Source organism: Sceloporus occidentalis, unplaced genomic scaffold (genome assembly GCF_023333645.1).
Source record: "Sceloporus occidentalis isolate IW3139 unplaced genomic scaffold, rSceOcc1.0.p SCAF_6, whole genome shotgun sequence".
Classification (NCBI taxonomy): Eukaryota; Metazoa; Chordata; class Lepidosauria; order Squamata; family Phrynosomatidae; genus Sceloporus; species Sceloporus occidentalis.
The window spans coordinates 32,665,031-32,683,879 of NW_028316986.1; the positions used below are offsets into that span (position 1 = coordinate 32,665,031).

Genomic DNA, 18,849 nt, shown 5'->3' on the forward strand with positions numbered 1-18,849 from the left:
GGAATCATCTGAGTAGAGTGGCAAAGGGTCTTTTTGAATGCCTATGTTCTACCCCTGGTATGTTCAACTTACACATATATGATAGACAATATCCCCAAGTGAAAAGATTGAATTCCAAAGTCATAATTGTCCATGCTATGTCATTGCATTTCTGATTTCTATATATGGTTGTGAAAGCTGGACATAGAAGAAATCTGATAGGAGGTTAGTCAATTTATTTGAAATGTGATGCTAGAGAAGAGTTCTACACATACCGTGGATTGTAAAAAAAGACAAATAAATGGGTTCTGCAGCAAATCAAGCCTGAACTCTGTCTAGAAGCCAAGATGACAAAACTGAGACTGTCTTACTTGGACATATGAGAAGACATGACTCACTAAAATAGGCAATACTGCTTGGTAAGGTAAAAAGCAGTAGAAAAAGAGAAAGCCCATATTCCAGGCGGAAAGATTCAGTCCCTGAATCTGCAAGACTTGAACAGAGCTTTTGATGATAGGGTGACCTGGAAGTCTCTCATTCATACAGTTGCCATAAGTCAAAGTCAACTTGACAATGCTTAACAATAAAATTCTCTTTTTTTAAAAAAAGTTTCTTAATGCAACATATTACCTTACATACCAACCAATTATTCACATCCTATCTCAAAACTGTGATCAACTATTAATCACTCATATACATACATAATATTTCCTTTATAGATTGCTTTTATATATTGGCCCCTGCTTGAGGCCTCCCACCCACCCCTGGAATGGTGTTTCCTTATAACAATAAAATCCTCTTATGGCTTCTTTTTGCACCTTCTCTTTTGAGAGTGTGGGGGAAATGCAAAAGTTGTGACTACAGTAGGCACAATGGGGTTTTCCTAACTGTGGCTTAAGTAACATTCATAGGCCCTTTAGTTTGCTTTGAGGATGTATTCATGTATTTCAAAGAATATGCCTTAAAATGTTGCCAAATTAGAGTGGTCTGTTCGGTTCTTAATCGGCATAGGCACAAAGCACAAAGCACAAAGCACAAAGTACAAAGCACAAACTATTTGTGATTGTTGTTGTTGTTAAAGTTTATTTATAAAGTACTGTAAATTGTTATGGGACTACAAGTTGACACAAAGGCATAACAACCTTATCCTATGGTATTCTTTGGCTGAACTGAATTTCATATTCTGGTCTCCTGCAATTCTAGCCCAACACTCAAACTATGCTCCCCCCACCTCTCTATATATATATACTTTATATACTCATGTATAAGTCTAGAAATTTTAGTCAAAATTTTGACCCCAAAAAACGGAATCAACTTATCCACAGGTCAATGTAAGTGCTGAACTTTAACTCTTATATTAAAAAATGAACCATCCCCTGGTGAAAGACAATGGTGTAATCTGTCCTAGAAGCAGTGCCCCCCCCCCCTCTACTCTTTCATCTATCTAACCTTTAGTGTGACCTACTGGAATTTTGTAAGTTCTTTGGCACTGTTTCCACTTGCTTCATCCTTTAGATCCTTCATTAAGTGCCCCTAAATTTTACCCTTGACTTATTCATGGATCATATCGAAATCCATAATCCAAAACCTGCCCTCAATTTATACATGAGGTCAACTTATAGTTGAGTATATACGGTATACCCTGAAAAACTAAACAAAAACAAAAACAAGCATGGGACTACTGGGTAGCTATAGTCTGTATTCTCATCTAACTATACAATTCCTTTCTAAGTAAAAAATGATAGTAGTGTACCTACCGACTGTTTTATCACTCTAACATGAGCAACAGATACCTGATTAAATCTCTTTGATGATGTTCCTTATCATTTAAAAAATGTCTGACAGAATGAAAGCATTAATATCACCTCCTCAAGGCTCAGTCAGGTGATTAATCTGTATCTAGTGGATTATCAGAGTCTTCTCTTCTTCAATTTGCTCTCAGGCTGTTAAAGTGCACACCCTTTTGTGTGTTCAATGGTTTCACTGTAATGCTGGCCTTTCTGGATAAAACTAAAAGATAACTATATTTAATGTGATTTGGACTTTTGTTGCTAGTCCATGCTTTCATATTCTTTAATCAGAGCTTGGAGAAATTACATCTTTGGACCACAACTCCCAGAATCCCACAGTCTTTATTACAGGACTACCTAAAACATAATGATTATAAACCAGCAGCACCAGATTGTTGTTTATGAAGTCATGGAGCCTGAACGCCTGGGCCAAAATGCCCGTGTTCCCCTCAATTTTCCATTGTCCTATTTGGATCACACAGGCCATTAGCCCCAGGCTGCAATTGGCCTCTCCAGATGCCAATCTGGTGCTCCTGGATCAATGCTGGCCCAAAGGGGCCTTAAATCAGTCCAAATTACTGTTTGCCACATAATTTCCTGGAAATTACTACTGCTGTTGTGTCCGTCTCAAAGGCCCCTCCTGTGGCCTCTGATGCAAGAAGAGGGCACTGGGTCATGTGGATGCAGCCTGGCGCCCTATTTCCACCCTTATGGGCTGCAGCAGAGGTCTTTAGAATGGACACAACAGCGACGGCAGGTATAGAGCATGTGGCAGCAGAGGGTCCATGGTGGGGTGGTGGGGAGGTAGGTAAACATATCCCCACTATCCCCACACTGGCCCAGGGACTGACCCAGGTCAGGACAGTGGGTTATCAGAGTGATAACCATGGGCCGAGTGTGTGGTGCCCAGGCAGGATACCACATTCTTGGCCCATGGTATCATGCCCATTTGCTCTGGCCCACTGACAATCGTATGAAAATAGCAAGAGTAATGGGTATGGAGTACAATTGATATTTTGCATTTTGATTACCTGTATTTACAAATGCAATCTTCTCTGGAAATGAATGTTAATTAAAATACTTTATTGTGTTTCAATAAACATGTGTTAGAGGCAACATGTCCAAAATCTTCCAAGCGGCATATCCACACACCTAGACTTTACCTTAACTCCAGATGTGAACATGTGTCTACTTATTGCCATCACGTCAACTTTGATTTATGGAAACCCTATGACTGAAAAACCTACAGTGTCCTCAATCAACTGCCCTGCTGAGGTATTACAAACTCAAGGTTATGGTTCCTTATTTAAATCAACCCATCTGTTATCTACTGCCTTCCACTTTAGAAGTCTTCTCCAATGAGTCACAACATCTTATGATATGCTGAAAGTACGACAATCTCAGTTTAGTTACCTTTGGCGTGGCACAGAGCACCAAAAAGAAGCACCAGGGAGGCACCTCTCTTTGCTCTGCAGCAGCACCGCAGCAACTAAATTGTGTGATGCTGCTGCGCAGCAAAAAAGGAGTGCCCAGAAGCGGCTCCTTTTTGTGGTGCAGTTGTGCTGCCACAAACCACCAGAGACAATGTGATGGCATAGCAGCAGCGCAGCGCTGTTTGGACTCTGTGCTGCTGCGATGTCATAGCTGTGCACGCCGTGTAGATTGTGCTGTGCAGCTGCGACGTCTTCGTCACATGCTAAGGTTGCGGGTCGTGTGCACGCACCAACCCTAGCACGTCGCCATGACATCACAAAGGGCCCGTCTGTCCAGGGCCTTAGTTTCCACTGAGAGTTCAGGCTTGATTTGCTGTAAGACTCATTCATTTGATTTTTAGCAGTCCATTGTATCCATAAAATTCTCTTCTAGCACTTCAAATTAGTTGATTTTCTTCCTCCCAGTTTTCTTCACTGTTCAGCTTTCATAGCCATACACAAAAATCAGAAATACTATGGATGATTGTGACGCTGGTATTTAATTATGCCTTTATACTTGAGCACCTTATCTAGTTTCTTCACAACTGTCTTTCCAAAGGTTAGCCTTCTTCTGATTTCTTGACTACGATGTTCATTTTGGTTAATGAGAGAGCCAAGGCATAGGATTTTTTTAACTATTTCAGTGTTTTCATTATTCACTTTAAAGTTATGTAAATCTGTGATCATTATTTTTGTCTTAATATTCAAATGTAACCCTGCTTTTGCACTTTCTTCATTAACTTTCCCCAGTAGTCGTTCCAGGTCTTTGCCATTTTCTGCATGTAATATGGCGTCATGTGCATATTTTGAATTGTTGATGTTCATTTCTCCAACTTTCATGCCTGCTTCCTCTGACTCTAATCCTGCTTTCCATATGAGATGTTTTGCATGTAAATTAAACAGAATGATAAAACACAGCCGTGTCTGACCTCCTTGCCAATGAGAAACCACTCTGTTGCTCCATATTGTATCCTGACAATGGCCTCGTAGATTATATATCAGGATAATCAGATGTTATGATAATCTCACTTCTTTCAGAGTAAACCATATGTTATGATGATTTATACAGTCAAGGCACTCTACTATAACCTATAAAGCACAGGTTGAATTTCTTCTGATATTCTTTGTTGTGTTCCATTATCCAACATATTTTTGTGATATAATCTCTAATTATGTACATTAAATAAATGTTTGGAGCACCAAAATTAAATAGAGATATCTTTTCAAATATTCAGTCTGATACAATTTAATAACCCCATTAAAACAGAGAAAAGACATCTTTGGTGTTTTCTTTCTATAAATTTCATTTTTTCTAATCCAACTGTGCTATACCATGTCCAACTTTCCATCTCCTACAATAGGCAAGATGGGTTTCTCATATTTTAACCAATCTAGGGTTTAAACTGCACTGCAGAGATAATGCAGTTTGACACCACTTTAACTGCCATGGCTCAATGCTATGGAATCCTGGGATTTGCAGCTTGTTGTGGCACTAGAGTTCTCTGACAGAGAAGGCTAATGAAATTAGTTTAAAACAATAAATAATTACAAAAGTGTTGTGGCCTGTGTGCTGCGCCCATAACCCTTGTTGGGGCGTATGAAATGACGCGCAGTGTCCACCACGACCACCTGCAGAGTTCAACCATGTCGACAGGACGCCAAGAAGAAGGAATCTGTGAAGATGTCTTCAACTAATAGTGACTCTTACAAGTCTTCACTCTAAACGAGGGCTTTAATCTTCTTTTGCAGTATTTACAACATAGATATACACAGTGTATTGGACATCCGTCTCTAATACACACTATTTACACCAACCAACAATAACACTCTGAGGCAGCCACATTAACACACAACCATCTCACTGCCTCTCAGTAACAGACACAGCCCACTCTCAGGCACCAACTGTCTCTCTCTATAACAGTGACAGTTGAGAACTGACAGTTGACAGTTGCATCAACATTCCGATGATGCCCTGTTTGAATGCTGACACATTAGCTGCCACTGGAGCTCCAAATTATCTGCACAACAGCTCCCCCTAGTGGCCACACCGATGTCATTTCCTGACAAAAAGTTCTAAAAGATTAAAATGTATTAAATGGTTTCTCAATTTAAAAACAGTTTCTCAATTTAAATTCTCAATTGAAAAACAGACAATTTAAAAACAGTTAAAAAGAATTTTGAATCATATACAGCGTAGATAAAATCAGTTTGCACCTAAGGCTTTAATAAAAGGCCAGATTTTAATTTGGCACCAAAATAATTCCAATGTTAGTGTTAACTGGGCCACCTCTGCTTATACAGTTTGCTGGGTGAATCTAGATAGACTTCAAGGGATTGGATTTTCTTTGACATTTACATTTTATGAATAAGCACAAATGGCCCACTGATATCACTGTGGGCCCTTTCACACATTTATAACACTGTGATTCCACTTTAACTGCCATGATTTCATCCTATAGAATCCTTGGAGTTGAACTTTAGAGGGGGGGGGGGGTAGTGAAGCAACTGTGACATATGAAGGGGCTCTGGATTGATTTGCTTACCCCTGATGCATTCAATGGGAAATGCCCTCTACTCATTCAGTGTTGGAGGCTTGAGAAAGAGTGCCTGGCCAGGGCCAACATTATGCTTGGGCCAGGCTGGATCTTCATTTTGCATGCCTTGCATTTCACCCAGCTATTAACTCCACATATACTGTTTAAGTAATGGGAGTTCATAATACCAGTTTCAGGGCCAGTTTAAAATCTCCTCTATACTGGGGACATGATTGCAGGCTGGGAGGTCTATGGACTATGCAAATCCACATTCACTCCCACCTTAGCTAAGACTACCACCACCTCACACACAGCTCCATCCCCAAGAATACAGTTCTGACTTTGGGAAGGAAGACATCATAGAAATCTCTATAGTGGGTGGAAGGTGCTAAGAGCAGGAATATGAGATTGGATTTTCCTCTCTGGGACTTCAAAGATGTCTACAGCTTTAGAGGGGGGTATCTTCCCATGGCTCCTATATGCTGTACCCATGTTCACAGGTTTTCTAACCTATTTCAGTTTTTAAAAAAATCTGTTAGAGGAAAAATACATCAATGGCTTTAGTCATTAGCAAATAGTATTAAGGCCTCTGGTATAAAGCATATTTATACACTGAGAGTGGGACAGAATGTAGTAGGATCCAGAAAGATGCAAATCATGTCCCTTGCACTAGATTTTCAAAGGGCAATTTAGATCACAGGACATGATTTGTATCTTTTTATATCCTAGTACACTCATGAAGGTAAAGGTAAAGGTTTTCCCTTGACATGAATGTCTAGTTTTAACCCACTGTAGGGGGTGGTGCTCATCGTCGTTTCTAAGCCAAAGAGCCAACGTTGTCTGAGGACTACTCTGGTGGTCATGTGGCCAGCATGACTGCACTGAATGTTGTTAGCTTCCCATTGAAGTAGTACCTATTTATCTACCTGCATTTGCATGCTTTCGAACTGCTAGGCTGGCACATTCACACAATTATATATAATACATTTTATACTTAAGGCCTTGATAGCACTTGGGATTGCATCTGATGAAGTAAATTTATATCTATGAAAATTCATGCTAAAATAAAAATCATTTAGTCTTAAAAGTGTTACCACTTTTCTTTTTTTTTTCCTCTCCTCTCTTAGAATCATAGAATCATAGAATCATAGAGTTGGAAGAGACCACAAGGGCCATCCAGTCCAACCCCCTGCCATGCAGGAAATCCAAATCAAAGCATCCCTGACAGATGGCCATCCAGCCTCTGTTTAAAGACCTCCAAGGAAGGAGACTCTATCACCCTTCTTTCTTTTTATGCTACAGGAGATTAACATGACTACTTTTTTTAAAAAAAAATGTTTGTGACCAGATGGAACTATGTGAACAGAAAAACTAGACAAGAAAAGCAGTTAGGCCAAATTTAGCAAGTGGATATTTTGTGTTTTATACCAGATGCTGTGTATATAAACAGATCATTTCCAAAGATTGCTTACTTGTCCTGTGTGTGGCTTCATTAAAGTAAAGCTTCTATAAGTAGTACTCTTGTGTACCTTAATATCTGGTGGTGCGTCCATCTCGAGAATAAAGAATCATGTTCATCACACCAAGATATATAAACATGTGAACAGAGAGATATAATTTAGTAAGAATACCTACCCAAAATTGCAACAACTTCATCATCCTGGATGACTTCCAAAGATCCTGAGACCACAAAGCAAAGATTGTCCACACTCTCTCCAGCATGGTAAATGAGATCCCCAGGAGCACAGTGCACAGTCTGAAATTCCATGGCAAGAGCTCGCAAACACCCATCACTAGCTAGCCTGAAGGCAGGGTGCTCTTTAAAAACTTTCCGATTCAGATGAACACAGATATCTGCTCTCATATCCTTGGGGCAGATCTGTAAAACCTAAAACAACATTGCCAGATTAGGTCTCGGTCTGCAAGGCATCTGAACATTTTAAATCCCCTTTGCATCTCCGCATTCAAAGTACAAACAGGTTTTGTGTAAATCTTTTGTAGTTTTTTCTAATTATTCACATAAAATTTAACACCAGAGTTTATGTTTACTTGTATTTAGTGTTTCTAAGCCCATGTTTTTTTATTTTGTACAAAAACATGAATGTCACTCCTCTTATGTTCTTGTACAAAAAGTAAAACTGGGATCAGACTTACGTAGTAGTTATGAAAACTACTACACATATAATAAGCAATAGCTATGTAAAACACAAAATAACACATTGACAGTAAATGCAGTGAGACTCAACAGAAATAAAAGCAAATATAAAAAAGACACAAGTGTTGCATAAACAACACTAACAAAAACAAGATTATACCCATTTTAGCCTTTTAGCCCTCCTCAGTTTTCTCAAAACAGTTTCATTCTTAACTAGAACAAATACTAAAACCAGCTTCTAAAATGCAATCGTTTATTATGCTTGAGAGAACCAAGGTTTTGGAAGTTATCTGTTGGCTATCCCATTGTAGTCATATGGTCTTGAAACCTACAGCTAACTAGATCTTGGCTTTCCTTTATAGAACTGATTTCCATGGGATTAATTTCTGTTTAGCTGCTCCCTTTCCCCAACTCACTTTTAGCAGACATACAGGTGGCATGATGGAATATATTCACCTGATGCAATCTGATTTCCAAAAAATAAAACACTCTTTACTTATTTCACTCATTTGCTTCTGAATTTGGAATCCTAACTATGTCCTAACTATGCTGTGTAGATACCCTTGTAATGTAAAGCCAATTATATTTTGGTTTCATAGAATAAACTGAAAGATCTCCAAATGCCTAGAAACCAGGTAGAGAATAATTAAGATCAATAATAACCGGTGGATGCTTTTATCACGGCAGTTTTGGAGATGATTGCAACAGGGAATTGCCAAAGACTGCAAGGGTTGGAGATAGATGGAAGAACAATAACAAAACCCTGATTAACCCTGAACCTCCTACACCATACTCTCAATATTAAATTTAAAAGCTCTTCAATATTAAGGTGCTACTAAAGTTTTACAAGCTCAGGATTAAAACAGTAATTCTCTGTTAGTTACTCAACTTCTATGATAATATTTAAAGGCTTTTAAAGGTTGAAAAAGCAATAAAACATCATATACTTAAATGGGCATATTTAATGAAGTGTGTACAGATACTTTAACTATTTCAAATATTCAGAAGTGTCCCAGTAGAAGAGATGTTGCCAAAAAAAATTTCACTCAACACATATGCAAATAGTATGCACATTATGTTCACAACATACTTCTGAATTGCAGAATTAAGTTACCTTTTAAAAGTAATTCACTCCTGTAGAGGATCGAGAGTGACTAGTTATGCTATTCTTTGCCTCTGATGAGTGGGTATAATTAAGGTTTGTAAGAGAACAGGTAGTAAATGTACTTTAAGAGTAACTGGAAGATGTTACTTGTTACACACCCACCCTCCCTTAATCATTATTCATAAGCAAACTACTGCATGGATTAGTATTGTTTGCACCAATGGAACACATCCCACCGCCCATACACTGCACTTGAAACTTCACAATGAATTTTCATCTCCATCAGTTCATATACTTCTTTTTTATTCTGATGCAAACACAAAACAAAGTGTCATCTTTTTCAATATTGAGGGGAAAGTTACACCAACTCCAGAATGGCATGTGGGAGCCAGTCGCAACTTGCAAAGGTTTATTGGATATAGCAGATTTCATGCTCACCTACAGCCTGCTGCTGCTTAGCCCTGAAACATCCATTTTCTTTCATTACTGCTAGCAACAGAGCTGCAGATTTTTTAATAGTCATAACTGGAATATCTGAAACTAATATTCTCCACTATAACAGAGAGACATAATTAACCCATCCAGTCCTGCCCTACATTAAAGGGGTGCTCTTATATGCTCTCGTAAAATTAAGAATGAGCATCTTCAGTTAGCTTTACTCATCCCCCCTTCCAATCAGTTTTCCCTCAATGTTTTGTTCTTCAGATTACAAGGGACTCTTCATACAACAGAATCACAGCACTGCTATTCCACTTTAATTATTATTCCACATGGTCCCGCCATATGAAATTCTGGAAATTGTAATTTTGGGAGCAGCGTTTAGAATTCTGAACTAGAGTATTCCAGTGTAAATTACAAACTGCAAAATTCCATAGTATGGGGCCATGTCAGATAAAGAAAAATAATAGCACTATAATTCTATAGTGTGAATAAGTGTCAACTACCTTTTTAACTGATCTTTCTTGATCTTTATTGATCTGGGAACCTCATTTTGGTTAAAGAGTGGAGTAAACTTCACATGAGCTTCATATTGCTGTTTCATATTGCTATTTGCTTCATTTGTTGTTGTTGTTGTTGTTGTTGTTGTTGTGTGCCTTCAAGTAGTTTCTGACTTATGGCAACCCTAAGATGAACCCTATCATGGCATTTTCTTGGCAACATTTGTTTAGAGGAAGTTTGCTATTGCCATTTCCTGAGGCTGAGAGAGTGTGACTTGCCCAGGGTCACCCATTGGGTTTCCGTGGCTGAGTGGTGAATCAAATCCTGGTATCCAGAGTCATAGTCCAACCACTAAACCAGGATGGCACTCAAATGCTGGCTTCATATGAACAAACAAAAACACTAAGTTGGAAGTGTTAGGTACCTGTAAGCCAAATGAATGGATCAGGTTCGTTTTAATAGCTTGAGTCCACATGTCAAGAACTATAGCTGCAAAATTATTACTTTAAAAACAAATACTTAACTTGGATCCAGTTCTTCGAATTTCTCTGTGCACTGTATACCCCATCAAGTAGGTGAAAATAAAATTGTAGTGATAGCAGAGGCAGGGGATAAATTCACCTTCAACATACTTGCTTAGAGGGGTGTATGACATTACACACACCAATACTAGCAGCAATGCAGAGATGTCAAGGCTGTACATGATTTATTCATTTGGCAATGTTTGTGAAGTTGTGTATGCATGGAAAATCAGTGAAGCTTGAGAATTGAACTTCAGAATTTATGATCTGGTATGCAATCTTATATTTGTTATCCTTTCCTATCAGCACTAAAGAGTTTCCCCAATGCCAACTGACAGGTTCCACTGCATGTGACACAAATGTGTCAGTTACTGAAATCTACCAAAATAGATCTTCTTCATATTCTAATAAGTAAAGATTTTTCATATTATTAAGTCAATTCATCATAATGAAAGTACACCAAATGCCTGAACTGCATTTTTTATAAAAGCCTAAAAAGTCCCCATCTTTGGACCAACAGATATAAGAATTCATTTATTCTTTCAAATATTTAAATTCTACCTTTCCTCATTAAAGAACTCCCAAGGCAGCTAATGAACAAGATTTGAACAACCTTTTCTTTTAAAAAAAATAACAACATGGGTTAAAGGAAGCTTATGATACAGTTGAAGTCAAGATGACAACGTTTGATATATAAGGAATTTAGACATTTTACTTTTTGGACTCCAGCTCCCAGAATCCCCCAGATATAATATGGGGAAGGAATCACTCTGTGGATATAATAGGCAGACTATATATGTTGCCCTCAACTTTTATAGAGGATAGGAAGAATAAAAATGCTAAGTTGTATTTTGATATAAAGCAAACATTGGCAACTACAGTGGGTTGTCGGTGGGCACTTTTCTGCCCCTTTCACACTATAAAACACTATGAATCCTCTTAACTGCCATGATTTCATCACATGAAAGCAATAGAGCTCTCTGGTCGAGAACACTAAATACTGCAACCTAATACTGTAAGCTGTATTTTAGAGCAAGGAACAGGCAAAATTTGCCTAAGAAAACTTGATGAAATTCATGGAGTTGCCATAAGTCAACAATGGCTCCGATATTACATTTATACATTTACAGTGCTATAGAAATAAACTATAATAATAATAATAATAATAATAATAATAATAATACTTTGTCAGTTCTTTTAATACCCTTGGATGTAGTTCATCTGGTCCTGGTGACTTATATTCATTTAGATCAACAAGGTATTCCTCTACTATCTCTTTAGTTATTCTGTGCTGAAATTCCCTGTTCTGTCCTCTGCTCTGTTATCCTCAGGTTGAGCACTCTTTGCGTTTTCTGAGAAGACTAAAGCAAAGAAGATAAGTAATTCTGCCATTTCTCTGTCCCCTATTAACATTTTGCTATCTTCCCTACCGCTTGCTGCAGACAGACCCAAAAAGCCCTTTTTGTTGTTCTTAACCTCTCTAGCAAGCCTGAGTTCATTCTGCGCTTTAGCTTTTCTAACTTTACATCTACACATGCTATTTCTTTGAATTCCTCTTTGGTGATTTCCCCATTTTTCCATTTCTTATACGTGTTCCATTTAAAACTTAGTTCAGTAGAAAGTTCCTTAGTCATCCATCCTGGTTTCTTCAGGCACCTCCCATTTTTCTTCCTCATTGTAACTGTTTGAAACTGTGCCTTCAGTATCTCCCTTTTGAGAAACTCCCATCCATCTTGAATTCCCTTCTCGTTTAGTATTCCTGACCATGGGATCACCCCCAGTATTTCTCTAAGTTTACTAAAATCAGCTTTCCTAAAGTCTAGAATGCTTGACTGACTATGCCTGGCTTCTCATATGCTGAGCTGATTTTTTTTTTCTCTGTGTTGTCAGTTTGCTTTGGGAAATTTTTCCAGTTTTTGACAATATTTTTCTGGAGAGTCTGGAAAATCCATGAGTCAATATATGAAGAGAATTTTGAAGATGTCGTTCACCTCTACATGCAAGTTACAGGAGAAGAGATTCCACCTCAACATTAGGAGGAACTTCCTGACAGTAAGGACTGTTTGACGGTGGAACACACTCCATCTTCAGAGTGTGGTGGGGTCTCCTTCCTTATAGGTCTTTAAACAGAGGCTAGATGGCCATTTGTCGGGATGCTTTGATTGAGAGTTCCTGCATGGCAGGGGGTTGGACTGGATGGCCCTTGTGGTGTCTTCCAACTCTATAATTCTATGATACATTCAGATTTTAAAAATTAACCAAGCTTTTTGAAAAATGCATTTCAACTCAAGGGGTATCAGCTTTTCCACTTATTTGTTTTAAATATAATTACAAGAGCTCAGGGCTACAGTAAACACTACCAGCTATATATAAGTCACAGCAATAAAGCAATTTTATGCCAGGTTTCCAATATCAAGACAGCTCACCTTTTCCGTATCGATGCCCCTGGACATTGACCAGGTAGAGACGATATAATCCATCACACGTTCACTCAAGCCTTTGGGCACTTGGTAGAGTTTCAGGAAGTCTCGGACACTGTTCAGCATTTCATGGTATCTGTTTGTGTTGGCATACATTTGCTGGAAGATAGTTGTCACATTACCAAAAATCGTTGCATATAGCAGAGCTGGAAATAGAAGGAAGATGAAACAAAAAATAAAGATGGTGGCTTCTAAAGTCTTAAGAATCAGTTAGCTTGAGAACTACATCTGTACTGGCTACAGACAATATACTGTCCGGAGGCATAAGTAGAAGGAATTTCTTGAACAGCACCACTAATTATCTTGATTGTTACACACTGATGCAGTAATGGCATTTACTGGACAGTTGATATACGCCTTTGAGTTCTTCCTAAAGAAGTCTGAATATTGTAAGGGACACATCCTCTGGGTGTAAGTTCTCTTGTTTCATTTAAAGAATGCCAGTTCCAGTTTAACATTTGTTAAATTAATCACTGTATAATGTGATGACTGGGTAATTATGGAGCTCACCTAACAACCCTGGAGACTGTTCATTTAAGCCTTGTTCAATCTCACACAGAAGTATAAACTGGCATAGAATCCCTTCAGCCGCAGAATCTAAATGGGTTTGTTCTTTATATTGCTGCAAATTATCAACACTGCTGACTAACTATCACAGGAATTGTCAAATTTTGCTCCCTCACCCTCACAGCAAACTGCACAGTGTCTCAGGTTTCAGTGGTGGCCGGGAGTTCATTTGCACAGTTAAGGTTTGAAAGCCAGCTGTGCCCATTCCTTGAGACATAGTGAAACATGCCTTAGTAATATCCCATTTGGGTTACTATCATGTGCTCTATGTGGGGCTTTCTTTGTAATGTGTGCAGAAACTTCAGCTGGCCCAAAGACCTGCAGCCAGACTGTTAACTGGGGCTGGCTCCAGAAAGCAGTGATACTGACCCAGGAGCAAAGCTCTGTATATGCTATGTAACAGATCAAAGTATAGGCCAAATGTTGAGGCCAACTGAACCAACCATAATGCAAAAAATACATGATGCAAGCTTCTAAAGCTCCACTTGCTTCTTCATCAGGCAAAGGTGTTACAAATCATACAGGAGAAAGAACACTATGATGATGTTAGAGTCACAGGTCTACATTTTGTCAAGATATTGTTCTCAGTTAAGATGGTATGGAAGCATTCTTCTCAAAAGAAGCATCTTTTTTTGTTGCTAATGGAATGTAATGTTTATTTCCTGGATTTTAAGACTGTTTGTCTCTCAGAGCCCACAAGGCCAAAGGAATGGCCTCTGACTGCATGAGAATCTACCTAGAAATGCCTGAGATTGAACCTGGAACATTAACATGCAAAGTATGTGTTCTAGTATCGAGCTATGATACTTCCACATATTGGACTGAAAGGGTATAAAGCAGCTCTTAAAGTATCCAGAAGACTGTGTGCATTGTGTTTATATTAATTAGAGAGTATGATGCGACAATAGACTCTAAATGTTTTTAAATGCATGAATTGGCATATCTTATGCAATTTGGTTGCAAACAATGCAGTATCAAATAGACCTTTGTCCTTTCTTCTGGCAGGAATGCAAGGGAGCATGGTTAATATAAGTGTGTGGATCAATAACAGACCTTGGCAGAGATAGACTAATCATTGAGGAAAGAAGTAGGAAGGCACTTTACAGTTATTCACTAGCTTTCATATAATATTTACACCTAGTGCAGCTGCTTCAATCCCATTCAATCTCATTAAAGCGTAAAAGAAAACACACACACCAATAAGATACAGATTCTGTCTAACTTTCAACTTCTTGGCATGATTTTGTGCCATATCTTCAAAAAGTAATGTGAAAATCAATCTTTTGCGCTATAGACCCATTGAGGAGAAGAATCATAGGCTTCTTTTTCTCATTCCGCATTGTTAGTTTTATTGACAATGTCATCAGATGTTATTGTGACAGAGTGGATCATTGTCATATGTGTATGACCCAGTAAGGATATTATCCAGTCCTTATTGCACACATTGTGATTGGGGGGATGCTATATAACAGGAAAACTTCTGTTATTATATATACTTTTTATCATTATATTGAGTTAGTAGACCTTTAGTAGCCACCACCCCAAGAAAATATTTTATTATAACAGAAGTTGTCCAGCAATGTAGGCAGCTAGTAGTATGACCAATCAGTGGTCACTGACTAGAACGGTTCAATCACTTATTGTGGTAGAAATCAAGAAGTTGTGAGAGCTCACTACTATGAATTTGAAAAACTGAAAAATTGGGGGTGTGAGTTGCAAACCTTCATGCACACAGAGCATTTACTCATGGTCTCTCTGATGTTCATGCAAAATGAAAATTGCTTATTCTTGGGGGTAGTGGGCCTTTTGGTAGTCTTGATGCATAAGAGTGGCAAATGCATAAGAGTGATGCCTTCTGAAGTTAGCAGCTGTGATTCAGAGTAAAAAGTGCAATGAAGCATAAAGTATTGTGCACCAATATCCTATGGAAAGCTAACAAGAGATGAGTGGATGCATGGATCAAAATTTATTGAAAATCTTTCTTCAGGCACATTTCTTAAGAAATGTTTTACTGTTTTAAAAGAAACAAACAGTTGCTATATTATTCTTTGGAGCAATGTTTCTTACTAGCTGATAAGTCACACATTCAAGAACTTTTAACCATTTGCTTTTCAGGAAAGTAAAATGTGTAAATCTGCAGTTGTACACTGTGGGATTAATTGTACTTCATACTATACCCTGAATTTCTATATACTTCTCACAGCCAATGAGAATAAAGATGCTGCCTGTTTTGGACCACAGACTATAAAAAATATTGTTTTGGTCTCCAGCTGCCAGAATCCCCTCGCCTGCAGAGGCTGTGCTTGTGGGGGGATTAGGAGAGTTGTCCATAAAGGAACCTCTTCTAATTACATTTGAAACACAGATCTGCAAAGCAAATAGGCATTTTCCTCAAACAACAAAATCATACAAATCCCAACATAAAAGCAGTTACCAAAATCAACATCAAATTTAAGGTTATTGATTTTAATGTGTTCCCAACACAATTCTTTTCATGTCTACTCAGAATTAAATTCTGCTTGCTACAATGTTACGTACACCCAGGAATGTGTTTAGGGCTATGGAGCCTTAAACACTGCTAACTCCTTACTGGATCACGACATATAGATCTGAATTCTGTTCTAGCAAAGTCACACTTAATTGAACGATATCCCCCTCCATCTAATGCCTACATTTGATCAAGGCACTCCAAACATCCATTCTGATTGCTAATTACAATTCTACACTTCATAATTGCCCTTGCCAAAAAGGCACTGGACTCCTGCATACATGAATATATGATTAATATATCCCAAACCTTGTGATCCTTAATTTGTCATTAGTTATCTATTGAAAGTTCAATAATAATAGGGAAGATTCATCAGCATATTAAAATAATAACTTGACCCACAAGGCTTTTGAATAAGGTTGTTAATTCCATGACTTCATGACACACAGGCCATCATCAAGACCCACACATATTTAAATCAAACTTTCAACTTTTGAAAAACTTTTCTGTTTCTGTAATTTCTGAATGTTACAAAAGTGAAGGAAAGCAAAAATAGAGAGAGAAAGAGAAGAGGATGGGAAAGGACCTACCGAGTCCAAATGTCTGAAAACACATAAAATGCAACAGAGTAAAACAAAATATTAATGAAAATTAGTGGGGGGGAAACAAAACAAAAATTTAAAATACAATATACCTCACCACAGTATTTTTTACCAGTTAACAATTTTATCACAACATAAAAATCTTCTCGAACAGATGCTGTGTTTCAATTTACTATTACAAAATAACATCAGGCACTCAACTGTGAAACAGATCTATCAATTGCTGTCATAACTCCAGGTCTAACATGTTCAAGAACTGCAAGTGTAAATAACTATTTTTTACAAGATTGCATCATTCTATAACAAAACATTCTATCAGGCAAACTCTACATAATACCTCCAATATATAATTTAAATCAAAAGCCTAATGTAATGGGAAGTCTGTGACTAATAATAATGGTTTTCCTATCTTGTGCTCTGCATATTGAAATCAAGAGTGAAAATGTGTTAGAAATAAAGAGTTCAAAAGGTACTTTACTGTGTAACAGACAAGGAAATATGAGATGAACAAGCTTTATGCCTGGCTTCAAGCCAGCTAATTTCAAGCCAGCTAACAAGAGATAAAGGCTCAGCTGTTCTCTTAGGAAAAACAGAATAGGAAGGTGACACTGATTCAGAATTGGAAAGTGACACTGATTCTTAACAGAACTGCAATTGGAGAGGGATTCTCAGAGCACAGGAAAATGAGTGGCATCTAGATATGGTATAGGGAACTATCATATTAGGGTAGCAGGAATCAGTGTGTGATTCTCAAAATCTCCAGTTTCCAGAAGCAGTAAATCCATCTCTTTATTGGACAAGGGATATGTAAACAATAATTGATAACATCTATAAAAGTAGTAAATGACAGCAGCTAGGGACCAGTCTGGATTGACCAAGCCAGAAGAAGCTGCTTGCTCTTCACTGAAGAAATCCTCAAATGGATGAGAATTATTTACTACTTGTTGTTAAAGAGTGCCTTCAAGTCATTTCTGACTTACAGAGACCCTAAGGCATATCACAAGATTTTCAGGGGCAGAGAGTGTGTGACTCATCTAAAGTCATCTGAGTTTCCATAGCCAAGTGGAGAATCATACCCTGGTCTCCATACTCAAAAAACGACACTGTATTGGCTCTCTGATGGTGTATATTCTTCGAAGGAGAGAGGTAATTCCATTTTTAGGGAACAGTGGCCTCATTCCCACTTACCTCTTGATTTGCTTCCTGAACCGCTTCCTGAAACCAGTTCAGCAAACAGCATGGTTCCCACTATGTTTGCGCCGGTTTCAAGAATCAGTGCAGGAAGCGACATCCGCAGCTTCCCCAACCTGTGTCCCTCTGTCTTTTCTGGCCATACCAGGGGCAGAGGAGAGGCCGGGCTGGAAGGAAAGAGGTAGGCCGGGAGGACTGAGGCATGCTGGGGCGGAAGGAGAGAGGCAGGCCAGGAGGACAGAGGATTGAGGACGGAGCATGGAGGTATGGCCAGGAAAGCCACTGCCAATGGGAACAAAGGCAGATTCAAATCCGATTCGATTCCACTTGATTCCCGCTGGGGATGAATAGATTTATTTCCAAGTAAATTGATTTAGTACAAAAAAACCTGATTTTACCCACGTCTTTTTGACGCAGGTTAAATGGGTAAAAATGGGTAAAAATCATGGCCCCCCTTTCCGAATCGCTTCAGGGATTCGAATTTAGTGAGAACCATGATGATTTACACCGGATTGAGATCCGGTTTAAAACGTAGTGGGAACAATCCCAACACGATCTCCTAGGTGCAAGGTATCCTTCCACATGCACAGAAGTTTCTCAGCTAGAAATTGGTGAGCCTTTCAATAATTTCACTTTGGATGGATCATGCTCAGTATTGCCATTTTGTAACAATATACTGTGAACAATGTTGTTTTGGTTCAACAACAACAAAAAAACCTAACAAACAAATTTGCATGGCATCTGAGTGCATAATCTAAAAGACTGTAAAAGCACCATAGCCTGTCTGATTTTAGAAGCTAAGCAGGGTCAGCCCTGGTTAATACTTGGATGGGAGACCACTAACAAATACCAGATGATGTAGGCTATATTTCAGAGGAAAGAACTGGCAAGGCCACCTCTGAATATTCCTTACCTAAGAAAACCCTATGAAATAAATGGGGTTGCCATAAGCCAACAGGCGACATGAAGGCACATGCATACCCATTTGAGTACGTATAATAGATATAGGTTGAGGAATTTTATTGC

General features: G+C 38.4%; 1 protein-coding gene across 3 annotated transcripts in view; it reads right to left on the reverse strand.

The window, feature by feature from the left end:
* LOC149310581 (voltage-gated delayed rectifier potassium channel KCNH1) overlaps positions 1 to 18,849 on the reverse strand; it is a 346,345-nt gene that overhangs the window by 164,978 nt on the left and 162,518 nt on the right. For all 3 annotated transcript variants that reach the window (XR_016281686.1, XR_016281687.1, XM_089529247.1), the window contains exons 8-9: positions 12,922 to 13,121; positions 7,411 to 7,663 (exon numbers count right to left, since the gene is read on the reverse strand). Coding sequence is in view for 1 of the 3 variants with exons in the window: in XM_089529247.1 (XP_089385373.1) it covers positions 7,411 to 7,663; positions 12,922 to 13,121 (453 nt within the window). In the remaining 2 variants the exon portion in view is untranslated. The remainder of the gene's footprint in view (positions 1 to 7,410; positions 7,664 to 12,921; positions 13,122 to 18,849) is intronic.